Here is a 14,621-nt window from a genome sequence, read left to right on the forward strand (position 1 = left end):
CTCCTTACAATGATAGAGGATACTTCTGGGGCTGTAAAATAGATGTGTAAGTAACTTCTTACAGAACAATAATTTCTATCCTTTGTAATTTCTGATGTACAGTTTGCAGAAAGTCCAGAGGGACCAATGTTTTGTAGCACTGTTATCCAGCCTAATGTTTGAGCTAAGGAGGAGAAAATGCTTCAGTTTGAATGTAAAACCTCAGCTCTGTTCCCTTGTGTTTGTGCACTATAAACTAGACTTAATTACTTGATGATTCCTCATTAATGCAGGAGTTTATTCTGTGAGCTGCTGAGAAGGGGCATGAAATGACAGGACTAACAAAGAGCAATTCTGAGAGGGAATTTTAATTTAAATCTGTCTTCTAATTTGCTGAAATTTGTCATTTGGTCTTTATACCTTAACATTGTAGAATGTCATTGCTATAAAGCTCCACTGCTGTAAATATGTGTCATTTTAGGTAACAAAATTAATATTTTGGGAGAAGCAAAGGTAGGATCAGAGTCACTTATCCATAAAGAGGAATATATTGAAATAAGTAAAGAACCAACCCAGGATCGAACAAAACGAGTGAGAGGTGGAAAAAGCCAAAAGAGGAAGAGGCTTAGGAAAGATGTTGGAAAGAAGACAAAGAAGAAAAAGAAAGGTAAGAAACAGGAAAAAGCAGCATTCTTTACAATGCCTAGGCCTGCTGGAAGCTGCTTTGGAAAAGAGGGTGTGTGACAGGGCAGCTTTCTGGCCATGTCTCTGGGTTGCCTCTGTCAGTGAGGAGGCTCAGGTGCCCTGGGGAGAAGCAGCAGCACGCTGTGCCCATGAGCTGTGTGTGAGCCACAGCTGCACTGCTGGGCTGCACGGGCCAGGGGAATCCTCATGGTGTCTGTGCCAGAGCAGCTCCCTGCAATTCATCATCAGCTCTTGATAGCTGGCTTAAAGATTCCTCATGGAAGGATGCTCTAGGTTGTCAAGTTTGCCAATTAAAGTGTTTGTTTTCTCATGCCTGGGAGAGGTATTGCTGCATTTCACTTTCTAGACTGCAACTTCCTTCCCTGCTCATCTCTCATTCTTACGAGCTTGAACTGGTGCTGAGCCTGTGATAGAAGTTTTGAGTTAATCGGAATACAAAGTGCTGAGATAAATGTCTTTTTTTGTTTCCCTGGATTTGTTAGAAGAGGATTCTGTAGACAAAAGCAAACGGCTGCGCTACCATGACAAGGCTGACCAGAGTGCCCTGCTGAGGATGACGCGGCTGCGCGTGACCTGGACGGTGCAGGAGGACAGCCTGCTCATGCTGTGCAGGATTGCCAGCCACGTGCTCAATGCCAAGGTGCTGAACACACCCAGAACAAGGAGCTGCTGGCTGCTGCACACACATTTCATCAGCCACCACTTCATCCTGCTCTCAGCATCGTGGTGCACAGAGAGGGAGGTTTAACTGCAGATCCTTCTGTTCCTCCTGCAGGTGAAAGGGCCCTTTGTGCCCTGGCAGGTGGTGAGGGACCTCATGCACTCCAGCTTCGAGGAGTCCCTGGATAAAACCTCCCATTCTGTGGGACGGAGAGCCCGATACATTGTCAGAAACCCACAGACCTACCTCAATTACAAGTAAGAAGTTTTCTATGTTCTAAATACAGGCTAAATTCTCCTGAAGGGACATGGGCCTCCTACCTATTTCTTTTGTTTCATGTAACTTAAAAATTTCATCTTGTTTGCACCCTGCTGCTGTCAGATCTGTTTTGAACTGGGAAAATTTCAGCTCTAAGCAACACCTTCAATTGAATCTCTTGCAGAGTTTGCCTTGCTGAGGTCTACCAAGATAAAGCCCTCATCGATGATTTCATGAATAGAGAAAATAATTATGAAGATCCACAGGTAGGAGGGAAGTATTCCAAAAGTTCATAGAGTACTTTATGCTGTTTGGATTCCTGAGTACTTGCACTGTAAGAATTACTTTTCTCTCCCTGGAACCTTTAGCTATTTTAAAAATAGCATCATTGTAAAAATGCAGCATCACTGCTGGTTTGGGAGCAAAGTGGACACAGCGCAGCTTTCCAAAGGCACATAAACAGCGCCCTGTGCAACAACCATTGTGTTTTCAATGTGCTTGTTTATAAACAGCCATGACTAAACATCTCTATCTGCTGATTCTTTTTTTATCCTTCGAGCCACTTTATTATCTGAGCAAGAAAACGTTCTTGCTTTGTAATTTCTAATTTTTTATTCCAGTTGTGTGTTGAAATGTTGCCTTAGCTTCTGTGGATGAGTGCAGGAATGCAAGCAAATTTTATAAGACTTGATTTGAGCAGCCAAAAGATTCTATTTCTTTTTTTTTTCCATTTAAATGAACCACAATTTCAAATTGAAAAGTTGTTTACACTTTCAGTGCAAACAATTCCATTTTGAATTTCAGATTTTTTTCAGAACTGGAACTGTGTCACAGCAAGCTCATTTTTATCCAGGAATGACAATTTATACCATTGTCAGAAAAGCCCATCAGTTCTGTTGTTAGATTCATGTTGCTTAAAGGAAGAGTAGTTGTTCATTGATGAGACATCACTGAAATAAATATGTGTCCCCATCCCCAAAGTCTGTCTTTGGAAGCAAATATAAACTTGTTTCCAGAGAACATTCCTCTCATGTAACAGGTGTTCTCCAAGCCATGATTGTGCAAACAGACTTAATGGAGAACATGGAAAAGCCTGAAGGGCTTGAGCAGAAGTTTAAACATAGCTCTAGCAAGAGATCTTGCTGTTAAATCAGGAAATTGTCTTAGAACATATGTTCATAGTGCTTGGCTTGTAGCTGTGAGCTGATTACAGATGGAACCTGCAACTGTTCACTAAACCAGCAAACACAAACTGCAAGAGCTTTTCCCTGCCTTCCCTTGGCTGTTGGACTGCTTCTGACTTCATAATTCAAACCCAGCTATTTCTACAAGAATTTCCATGAACACTTGAAAAGTAGAGGGGTTTTTCCCACTCTAAGAAATTGAGGTTGATGACATTTCTGTCTCCTCTTTCCTAAGGTTTGTGCAAAGGAGTTTAAAGAGTTTGTGGAAAGACTGAAAGAGAAATTCAGTTCAACCCTGGGGAATCCCAAACTCGAGATTCCTGACACTCTGGAGGAACTCTTTTCCAGGTATTTTAATTATGGTGCTTTTGACTCTGTACATGGGGTGAGGCAGTGAGAGGGGGCAGCAATTCAGAGCAGGTCTCTTCTCTGGGCATGATTTACACCCTCTGTACTTGTACCCTTAGTAAGAAAAGAAGTTTTACTAAACACAACCAGCAGTGTTTCTTTTATATCCACACTTCGTAAATATATTTATGTGATTTTCAGTTCTTTGCACAATTTGGCTGGTTTCAAACCATTCTTATTGCTAAATAAGACTTTTAAACCAGAAGTTCACTACAGCAGATTTTCCTAAATTGTCAAGCTCTCAACCTTGGTGTTAGAGATGTTGCTACTCAGGTGTAACTTTTCATTGCAATAGAAATCTAGCATTTTCCAGATTAACTGGCCCCATTTTCTATCACAATTTGTAGCTGATTGCTCAGATGAATGATCTCAGTCCTGCTAAAACTATTGATAAGGAAGAGCACTCAGCCTTGTACAGTATTCTCCAGCTCCAGGTCATTAAGCTTTTTCATGATGAATAACACTTGAAGAGCATGTGGAAAAATTGTGTCTCAGACCATTTTATGATAATAAATTTATCACCTTTGTTATTTTTCTTATTTTGGGAAGAGCTGTGCATTACAGCAAAAGTGCTGCTGACGGTAACTGGAAGTCCAAAACCTCAATAAAATGAAAAATCCTTCCAGTGCTGGAACTGTCTCCTGTCCATTGTTTTATCTCCTTGTCAACAGATATTTTAGTGGAGATTGATGTGGACTGTTCTTTTCCTGTCTGACCCTTGTGCTGAGGGCTGCTGGAGCAGACAGTCCCCTGGGCTGGTCCAGCACTTGCCTCGTTAGCAGTTGTGCTCATCAGCCTCTGGGCTTCATGGCTGATGCAAAATCACAGAAAATCACAGAAAAGCTGGTTCCAGTGTTCTCCTTTCCCTTCCCTTAACTAGGTTTCGAGTGCTGGCAATCGGAGAAGACACAGATCAAGGCACAAAAGAGGATAATCTGAGCAGGTGAGTAGCAGCAGCACCATTTTCCTCATTAGGGCTCCCAGGCCACATCAGCCCCTCCCATCTGTGGAAGTCGTATAAAGAGTGTCCTAATTCATTGTTTTCATCTGTTTGTTGCAGTGTATAAATTTATTAACAGAAGAACACTTTGACAAGACTGTAGGGACCTCTGACATTGATTGGGTAGATAAAATGATAACAGAGATGACTTCAAAATTATCACTGGGACAACAGTGTACGTTTTCTGTGTGGGTGTTGTATCTTAAGAGGAGGAGATGTTATCAGGGAGAGCTTTGTGTCAGATTATCTGGACTGATCCAGAAATTCGGGGTGGAAGGTCAGGGAGAATGTAACACATTCCTTTACATGAATAATGCTCAACTGTAGGATCTCGTGCCTTTATGCTTCTATTTCAGAAGCAGGGGATTGAGTTTGTAGATTTTTGTGCTGGTTTAATGGGTACCTCATGTTCAAAAATCACCAGAATAAATGTTTTTCTCTTCCTTTTTTTCTTTTCTTTCAGTATTTACGATATTCATTTTCTAGTGCTGCAGAATCTGATTCAGAGCACACTGGCACTCTCAGATAACCAGATGGAATCTTGCCAGTCATTTCAGGTACAGTGTCTGGACCAAACTTTACTGCTCATAGAATCACGGAATTGTGTAGGTTGGAAAAGACCTTTAAGATCATCAAGTCCAACCATCAGCCCAGCACTGCCAATGCCACCACTAAACCATGTCCCCAAGTGCCATGTCTGCATGTGGTCATACAACCCTAAAGTTTCTCCTCTCTCCCTTGGCACATTCCTTTTTCAAATAGAAGAAACCCAGAAAGTTGGATTTGTTCCATTCTGTGGGAATTATTCTGCTTTTAGCAAATTGTATAGATAGGAAGGAAGGAATTGTAGGAAGATTTTCACTTTGTCATTTTCTCTCTGAGGATGAGATTGCAAGACGTGAGGATGGGAGGTTGAAGGCAAAAAACCATATGAAATAAGCTCCACATCACTTCCAGTGGGTCAAACTATACCATGCTTTAGTGCCCACCTGAGCAGTGGGAATGTTCTGGAGGAGATATCACAAAAACAATCCTAATACCCAGCTGACACTGGTGGTGGGGGGCCTCTCCTTCAGCGTTGGGGACTACAGAGAGAGATCATCAATCAATCAATCAAGTGCTTAAGGTCAAAGTTCAAAGCGAGTTTAACAGCTCATAAGCAAGAGTGGAACCTCAATAGCCAAGCTCACAGAACCAAGTGTTCCTGCTGAAATGAGGGGAAGAATTTACCAAAATGTGTGGCAGAGGAGCATTCTTCACATCTATAATTCCAGTGGGAGCCTGATCCCATTTTGAATATCAAGTGTTCTGTAGTATTTAGGTAATTTAATTGGCATTTACCATGGAAAGTCTGGAAGGCCATAAAAGGAACAGAGGAGTAGTTAAGTGAATTTATATGCATCATTTTCATTCTGGCTTGTGGCTTCCCATCCACTGAGGGCCTGTGACCTGGAGCAGGTGGCTCTGGCAGTGGATGCAGAGCTCTCACTGAGGGGTGTCTTGCAGACATTCCGGCTGTACCAGGAGTACCAGGATGACATCCTGGTGAAGGCTTTCCTGGAGTGCCAGAGGAGGAGCCTGGTGAACCGGCGCAGGGTGAACCACACGCTGGGGCCGAAGAAGAGCCGCGCTCTGCCCTTCGTGCCCATGTCCTACCAGCTGTCCCAGAGCTACTACAGGTGGGTAGCAGGGTGGGCACTGCTGGGCTTTAAAGCAAAGGAAAAAATCTACTCAAGCATGGCATGGAGGTGACAACACATGAGAAGTGTCCAAGCAAAGAACCTTCAGCTGTGGATGCAGAGGAAGGTGATGGTCAGTCCTTATGCAGGGAGCAGTCAGGGCAGTGAGGGAATAGAGCCAGGTGTGCTGGGCAGGACTTTAGAGATGCATGGAGAAGGGAGGAGATGCAGCACCACAATTCTGGATGTGGTGGGAAGATTTCTTTAGCACTCCTGTGAAGCAGAAGATGATACCTTTGCTTTTCATTTGCTGTATGCTACCTGACCTTTACACAGTGCATAAACACTTAATGGTCTGGAAATAGTAAAAGGACTGTGAAAGCAGGTGTGGGAGGTACTTGGTCATCCGCTCTAGCATGAAACTTCAACTGTTTGGCTCCTTTGTGCTACCATAATTGTAAAACTCATTCTCAGTAAGAGCAGATTTTGAAGGATTTGTGCTTCTTTGTGGTTTTGTGCAGAGTTTTTACGTGGCGGTTCCCCAGCACCATTTGTACAGAGTCCTTCCAGTTCCTGGAGAAGCTCAAGGATGCTGAAAAATCAGACCAGCCACACAACTTCTCATTTAAAGATGAAGAAAATGCATCATCAGAAGGCATGGTGGCATTTCCCATGGATGGCCCTGGTGGGCAGTGTGTGGCCATGCTTTCCCTGTTCTCCCTGGGACTGGTGGCTGTGAATGTGAGAATCCCAGAGCAGATCATCGTGGTGGACAGCTCTATGGTGGAAAATGAAGTGATAAAAAGGTAAATGCTGTTATTTCTATTAGAGAATACAATGTGGGGATAACTTGGATGAAATTGGACAGGAATTAGCACTTCCTGCACTCCACTGTGGCATTTTTACTGTGCTATTGTTTAGATTTTTATTTCTGAGGAAGTGCTCTGAAGGCTTAATGGCACTTAAGTTAGTGCCTGTCATTATAGCCCTGGGCTGCTTTTGCCTTGTGACATTTCAATTGCTTGGCACTTCAGTGCCATCAGAGCTGACGTGGAAAGGAGAGCACTGGGTGCTACAGGAGCATTTTCATCAACATTGTGCCTTGGCATGTCACAGACTGAGAGGGTTGGTAACAAGGTTTCAGCTTTATCAGTGAAACCTCTCACCACAGCAGTGCTTCTGTGCACTGTCTGCTGCTGGATTTAATTCTCCTGTAAGCCTGCAGTAATGGCATAAACTGAAACTGTCCCCAGGCAGTGTGAACCTGTGAGCTCTTTTCCTTACAGTCATTTTGTGCATTCTTAAAAGTGCAACTAAAATTTCTTAGTAATTTAACCTGCTGCTTCCTATTGTGAATCCACATGGAAAATACTTTGTTCTCTTTCTCTTTAGAGCAGCTTTATACCTGTTTGCGGATTGTTATTGTGGTCCCTCTCCCATAACATGCTGCTCTTTAAAATGAGCAGCTTCAGTTCCTTCACTTTATTCATGTTATCCAGATCTCTGGTTTTCTTATAATATTCTTCTGAACTGTGATGTCAGAACACAAGTGCCATGCTCTTGCTGGCAGCTCTGTGCCAATTCCATCCTGTCCTATAGGTGAAACACCTGCTATTCCATCCCAAGATGCTGAGGGCCATGGCTTTGCCAAAAAAAAGCAGCCAAACCACCCCAGTGCAGAGATCCATGTACAGCTTATGATTCTTGTGACTCACTCTAACAAGCTTCTTTTCCTTTATCTGGTTAATTGTTTCCTGTTACTGTGGAGGGACAGATGCAGAGTACTGTAATATAAATAACATGCATTTGTCATAGGAAATTGCTCCCTGCTCTTCTCCAGGTTGACTCTCCAGTGTGCTGGAGATATTCTGAATGCAAATCCCAGCTTCTCATGTACTTGCAGTGTCCTCAGTTGGGTGATGCTGTGCAAACTGAATGAGCTGTTTTATCAGCAAGGTCATTAACAAAAATGGGACTGGTCCCATTGCTGAGTAGGGGCATCTTGAGTTGTGTACTCATCATTTTTTCTAAATCATGTGTTCCCTTTTGACTTTAAATATGCTTTAAAAGAAGGTACTTAAGGTCTAACTCGTCTTAGAAAAGGTTGGAAGGAACCTTTCATTGTCCCTGGCATAACCTGCTTAAAACAGAGGCAACTTCAGAGTTAGATCAGGTTGTTCAGAGCCTTCAGCTTTATCCATAGTGGCTCTTGTCATGTCCTGGAATAAATAGTGTTGGTTTGACTAAGTTTGTTTCTGGGAAATCCATCCTGGCTGCTACTACTATTCTTTTCTCTACTTGGAGGATGTCTGCAGTTCGGTGTTTGGTGGTTTTTTAATTACTATTTTTTAAAGTAACTGGAATCTTTGGTCTGTAACTCTCTCTCCTCCTTTTCACCCTTAAAAATTAACACTGTCTGCCCCATCCTGCAGCATCCCTCGTGCTCAGTGTCTAACAGATGATCCCTCAGGATGAAGCGTCCACTGAACCAAAGAGCTTCAGCACTAGAAGCTGAGATATTTTGGATTCATTTCAACACATGCAAAAAAAAGGGAGAGTTTCCTTTCCCAGGGATCTTAAGTGTATTTCCTTTTCTATAGTTCTTGTTCTCAGTGCTTTAAATCAGCCTGGTGTGGACATTGCCCCAGCTGTCCACGACTAAAGCCCAGAGTGCAGGAATGCCGTGTCCTTGCTCTGCTCAGTGTAATGAATCACTTTCTTCTTTTGGGAAAAAACCCAACAAACAAATCAAATCACCTGTGTTTGCTGTAGCTTGGGAAAAGAAGCACTTGAGGATGATGATGATGACGATGATGACTTGGATGACAGCTCTGGAGGCAAACGCAGAATCGAAGTGAAACCTCGTCAAGCCTCTCACACCAATTATTTACTGATGAGAGGCTACTACTCCCCTGGCATTGTCAGCACACGCAACCTGAGCCCCAGTGACAACATCGTGGTCAACTCCTGCCAGGTGAAGGTCAGGCTCAGATGTACCCCTATCCCAGGAAGGCTCAGCTCTCCAGGTTAGTTCTGTTTGGCCTAAAGTGCACAGAAGTGGCTTGGAGCAGGAGAGATGGTGAACTCACCTGCTGAAGAACTGATTTAAACAAATCCCCTTAACAGGAACATTCTGTTTCCATTACAAATCAAGTTTGTAAGGCTTTCTCCCCTGCCTTAACACAGATGGCTGACTTAGGCTTTTGTTAGTAACAAGGCCTTGCCTCTATTTCATGTTGTGTTAAACTATTACTGCAATCTGTCCTCTGCTCTGTTACCCCTCTCCAGGTTTTTCAGTCCCTTCAACAATTTAAAATACCATATGATATCACAGCCAGGCTTTCTCTTCTGTGAAGAGAAAAGAAAACCTTTCAGAGCTCCTTGAATGGAAATTCTCATTTAACTTGTCTCATGCAAGTGCCTGAAATAGTGGTGTCCAATGGCTGGCCTCTTACCTCAGTAATTGGAACATTTTTATAATATTTAGAGCTTGACTGTCTGCAGTTCATCAGTACTGCCCCTTCTGACAGAGCACCCTGTTTTCAGCTGTAATGCAAATGTATCCAGAGCCTTGAGCTCTTCAGCTGAAATGGTCTAGTGCTGCCCCTGCCCATTTCCATTGCTGTTGTGACAGAAGTAAAACAGAAATTCTTTCTCCTGTCTCTGCTGCCTCTCCTGCCCTCCAGCTGTGCTGAGCTGACTGCTCATTACAGCTGATCCCATGTTTCCTTGGCAGCTGCCCCAACTGTTCCGGAGGCAAACGTGGAGCAGCCTGCAGGTAAAAGGGAAGGGAGCAGGAAGAGCAGTGCCAGAGCTGCCCCCTCATCAGCTGCAGCTGGGATAGGGGTTACAGGGCTTCAGTTCTGGATACTCTGTACAGGGGGGTCAGTTTGGGGCAGTGATGGACCTGTCACTGAACACAGAGATGCTTTGTTGAACTAATTGTCTAAAGTATTGTCAAGTGGTAGTTCAAACCATATCTGGCCAACAGCTTTCTGCTGTGGATTTTTTGATTAAAAGTGTCCTCTACAGCATTTTCTTGCCCCAGAATTTTCACTTGACCTTCTTCAAGAAAAAGGGAGAGGATTCCCTCATTAACTCAGAGCTAAGCTGACCCAGTGTTAGAGAGAACACCGTTAAGTGCTCACTGCCTTCCAGCCATAATTCACTTTTCTGGGAGGGTGAGCCCTTGTAAACCAGTTTGCTCTTCTTTACAGGCCTTTTCAGAGACAAATATGTAGGGCAGAAAGAAAAAAGAGAACTGCAGTAATGAAGAGGGAAGACTGAGCTCTGTTTTTAATTGGTCTAGAATATCTACAATCTGTTTGTCTTTCTGCAGTGTGTTGCACAGTAACTGCTGCTTCACAGCTTAAACTCCCATGGTTTATTTGCTTTGCAGCTCCTTCCCTGCTCGATCACATGGCTGTGGGCATCTCCTGCCTCCCTGAAACTTTCACCAGGTTGATAAAAGTCCAGGAAGAAAACTATGAGGTGGAAAAGTTTCTCCATGAATGTACAGAGCATTATGGGTACAATCCCAGGGATGTGGCGGCTGTTCTGGAGATCCGAAAGGCCATAGAGGCCACTTCCCACTTTGGGATTTGCAAAGCTGAGCTGAGCAAACACTTCTGCAGCTATGAACAGGTGGAAGCTGAACGCAGCAGGAGCTTGGAGCAGTACATTCAGGTGGGCTTACAGCCAGCTGCTTTCCATACATTAATGTTTGCATGCTTAGTATTCCCCTTGAACAGGATGAGCTTCCAGCCTGTTGGAAGCAACTATAAATTGAACAGTTATTTATGTTAGGCAGGAGATCACACACCACACCTGAGAGCAATCTTGCCTCAAAGTTAGGAAGGCCAAAAATTAAAGCAGCACTTATTCAAAGATTGGAATGAACTGTTTAAGAAACCTAGAGGTACCAACATCAACGTTTTGGAAGCAAACTACTCTTTCCCAGTTATATTTTTAACTTACTTCAAGCTGAAGAAAAATGTCTCGTGCTATAATTTCAGGAAGCTTTAAGGGGTAAAACATCTTTTCAACTTCAGTGCAGCAGGGGGCAAAATTGAATATTCTACTAAGCTCTTGCTCTTTCCTTGCTGCCAGTTAAATGATGAGAATTCCATGACACTGGGTTAAAGTGACACATGACACTGAGTTGAAGTGACATTTTTCAGTGAAAGCTCCCAAAATAATTTGTTGTGGGGTTTTTTTTGTTTGTTTTTTTTACAGGACCTCATCGAAATGCAGCAGGTTTTAGAAGTAGGAGGCCACACTGTCAGACTGGTGGCAATAGTGTTTGCCAGGCCCTGGCTGTTACGCTCAGTGTGCCTGAAGAACAAAGCAGAGGATGCTGATCAGCCAGGGGCAGACACTGCTCTCCCAGATGTGCCACAGGAGCACCTGCCTTCAGAGCCAGGGAAGGGACAGGAATGCTTAGGAGAGGAGGAGCAGCTGGGAAAAGACACACAGTGTGCCAGTGATGAGGAGCCCCCGAGAAAGAGGTGCAAGACTGATGTCCTTCAGGACGACCATCGGCTCTGCCAGGGTGCACAGCCTGCTCTGGGAAGTGCAAATGGCAGGAACTTGGATGCAGCTGTTCCTGAGCCTGTCACAAGGAAGGAAGCTGTTTCTGGGAGTGAAGAAGCTCCAGGAGGAGGCTCCCTGGGAGGGCAGGCAGAACCCCCAGCTGAATTCCCAGAGCCTGCTCCAGAGGCTGTGGATGTGGACACTTACAAGGAACAAGTTGAATCTTGTTCTGAGGACAAAGAACTCGAAGTAGATAACGATGAGCTCAGCACTGAGCACAACAAGCAGATCCCTATCACTGAACAATCAGCCAGTGAGCAGGATGATGATCTTTCCTACTTCCAGGAGAACCCAGGAGTCTCTAAAGGTATGGAGGAGCCCTCTGCATCCCTGAAATACAAACCAGCTCATCAGCAGTTTATCCCAGACCAGTAGCTCTATTTTATAAGCAAATCCTAAATTCTTTATGAAGCTGTACGAGAGGAATTGTCTTCTCTCACAGATAAATTGGCCTAACACTAATTCATCTGGAAGGTCTCAGAGTTTTCAAATACATCAAGTAATCCTTCCTGTGCCTTCTGCTGGAATGACTAGTCCAGAAGTATGTTTTCCTTAGAAACTTGTTTCCATGTCTTAAACTTCTCCAAAATAATTTGGATCTGAAGTTTCTCATCTCTGGCTTCAGTCCAAAGGTCAGACATCTCTAAGACTAGAAAACACAGCACTGCTGGTGTGCATTTAGATGGAATGTCCATGGCTGAAAGTCCTAAACTCATTAAACCATTCACCAGGAAGCAGCACATGCCAGTGAGATTAACAGCCTCATTTGTAACCCAATTGGACCTCATTTTCATTTCCTTTTTACTGCCAGTTTTCTAATAGCTAGTAGTTCTTGCCAGGCTTTACATTTAGTAGTTTGTGGGGGATTTCATTTTGGTTTGGTTTTTATTAGCTCTGATCTCAGGCTGAGCCACAAGCTCAGTGCTCCTGTGGTACCTTGCCAAGCCCTGCCAGTACCCAGGTCCAGAGGGTGATCCCTAACATCCCACAGCTTGGGATTGTTTAACTGGAGCCTTCCTGCAGGAAATGCACTCGAGGCTGTCTAAACAGCAGAGACCTCAGCAGTTCTTAAATTAAACTACTGAAGTACTCTCCTGGATTTAACGTCCTTGACTTGTTTGTAGCATAGGAAGGAAAAAACAGGAGTTGTGTTATCAAACACACAGTTCTCACTGGCCAGTGAATGTTTACATGTGCTTAAGCCAAAGCTGTTACCCTCTGGGTGTGGTAGGAATACCTCATTAAGTAATTGTCTAATTAAAACCCATGACATAATGTAATGGGAGTTGCAGAGACAGCCTTTGCTTTGAAACTGAGCCCTGCTGGAATCCTGTCATTCTCATGTCTCCAGCCCCTTGGAGTTGTGCCCAATTTCCCTCTGATTTCCAGGAGCTTTAGGTTACCCAAACCCCTGGGAGAGCTGCAGGCTGAGACCCTGCACAGCTCTCTGTGAACCTCAGTTCTTTCAGCCCATACAATCACCATGGCACAGCCATAGCATCAGACTTCCAGGACTAAAACCTGCTGGGACTGGGGAAAGGAACCACAAAAAGTGGGGTTCAGTAGAGGGATGTGGCTGTGGGAAGAGGTGTGGGAAGAATGTGCTGCAGGCAGGGCAGAGGGGCAGCTCAGAGCTCCCCAAAGCTGACAGCAGCACGTGGAGTAGTTTGCTGGTGTGGTTTCCTAGCAAGCTCTTACACTTCACAGCTTGGCCACCTTTAACTCTCCTTCCATCAGATAAGGAGTTTGAGTTAATTAGAAAATATGTGTCCTTTTCTTTCCAGGAAGCTCTATGACAGATGTCTCCCAGGCAGCCAGGGACCGGTGAGTAACGGAGGTGTCTGCAGAATACCAAACACTTGGCACTGCCAAAATAATACTGGAAGCAGTGGTGTGGAAACCTCAGTTTTATGCTCTGATGGGCAGTGAACATTGATGGTGAAGAAACCCCACTCCATTGTTCTTGTTAATGTTACTTGGGCTCCTGTGCATGCTGAAACAATGCCTCTGATAGATATTTTTACCCAAAAACCAACGAGCTCCAAATATCAGAGGAGCAGAATTGATGTTACTGCACTAATAAGCCCAGTGCCAGCTTCCAGGTGCCCAGGAAGGGCCTGGAGAAACTGCAGTATGAGAAATGCGAATTTCCATGCAGGGTCTGTCTCTTGGACACCAAAATGCTAAAAATGAGGAATTTGCTTCCCATCAGAGCACTGTTGCTGCATGGTGCAGGTCTCGGATAACTTCTGGAGGATATTAGAGCTAATGCCAGACAAAGCTTCCCTGCTCATCAAGACCCAAGGCTGCTGCTGGGTGTGTAATGATGCTAAAAGGGGTGAACCCCTTGTGACAAATGCAGATTTGGTAGAGCAGCACCAACCCCTGCTCAGAGCAACCACAGGATTTACACCTGCGTTAAAAACGGATGTAGCGAGAACCTCTATTAGGCAGAAATCACAGCCATGGGAAACCTATCCCAAAGAATTCCCAACAGCCAAGTTTTAATTCTCTTTGGCAGGGCCTGTGAGAACGTTTGCTTCATTGGGAGGCCGTGGAGGATCGTGGATGGGAACCTCAACAAGCCAGTGTGCAAGGGGATGATGGAAGCCGTGCTCTACCACGTGATGACGAAGCCGGGCGTGACGCAGGCGGGGCTGCTGCAGCACTACAGCGGCGTCCTGCAGCCCGTGGCCGTGCTGGAGATCCTGCAGGTACAGGCCTGGCTCTGTGACACACCCAGCCAGCAGTGACAGCACTGCAAGGCCAGGAAACGGGAAAAAACCGACCTTCTCCCTCTGGCATAAATTAACCACAGGCAGAGCAAGCCGCCGCTCACAGGGAGGGAGGAGGGAAACCTCATTTACCCGTCCTTGTTAGTGATTGTACAGCTTGAGCTTGCTTCTGAAATGGATGTACAGGGAGGTGAATTCTAGGTGGTTACTGAAGAATGGGGGCTTGTCACCATGAAATACTAGGTTGACTGTTTAATGCAGTGGTAATCACTGGATCATGGAATAGTTTGGGTTGGAAGGAACCTTAAAGATCCTCTAGTTCCAGCCCCCAGTCACCACAGATAATCCAAGTATTCTTAATTTTTTTCCTTATATACCTTCTAGATGGGTAATCTGCCATGAGAATCAAACTGAAATGTG

The 14,621-nt window shown here is 44.5% G+C and overlaps 1 protein-coding gene across 2 annotated transcripts in view; it reads left to right on the forward strand.

Annotated features, from left to right (window-relative positions):
- The window catches only part of GTF3C1 (general transcription factor IIIC subunit 1), a 38,081-nt gene that overhangs the window by 22,189 nt on the left and 1,271 nt on the right, over positions 1–14,621 (forward strand). For both annotated transcript variants that reach the window (XM_042037806.1, XM_042037807.1), the window contains exons 23-36: positions 461–646; positions 1,167–1,324; positions 1,460–1,602; positions 1,788–1,869; positions 3,023–3,135; positions 4,076–4,138; positions 4,659–4,752; positions 5,702–5,874; positions 6,396–6,680; positions 8,647–8,900; positions 10,274–10,560; positions 11,110–11,773; positions 13,251–13,290; positions 13,988–14,180. In XM_042037806.1, the coding sequence (XP_041893740.1) occupies positions 461–646; positions 1,167–1,324; positions 1,460–1,602; positions 1,788–1,869; positions 3,023–3,135; positions 4,076–4,138; positions 4,659–4,752; positions 5,702–5,874; positions 6,396–6,680; positions 8,647–8,900; positions 10,274–10,560; positions 11,110–11,773; positions 13,251–13,290; positions 13,988–14,180 (2,735 nt within the window). The remainder of the gene's footprint in view (positions 1–460; positions 647–1,166; positions 1,325–1,459; positions 1,603–1,787; positions 1,870–3,022; positions 3,136–4,075; positions 4,139–4,658; positions 4,753–5,701; positions 5,875–6,395; positions 6,681–8,646; positions 8,901–10,273; positions 10,561–11,109; positions 11,774–13,250; positions 13,291–13,987; positions 14,181–14,621) is intronic.

Source organism: Corvus kubaryi, unplaced genomic scaffold (genome assembly GCF_017639235.1).
Source record: "Corvus kubaryi isolate FWS band 111438036 unplaced genomic scaffold, C.kubaryi_AGA036_p1.0 37387, whole genome shotgun sequence".
Classification (NCBI taxonomy): Eukaryota; Metazoa; Chordata; class Aves; order Passeriformes; family Corvidae; genus Corvus; species Corvus kubaryi.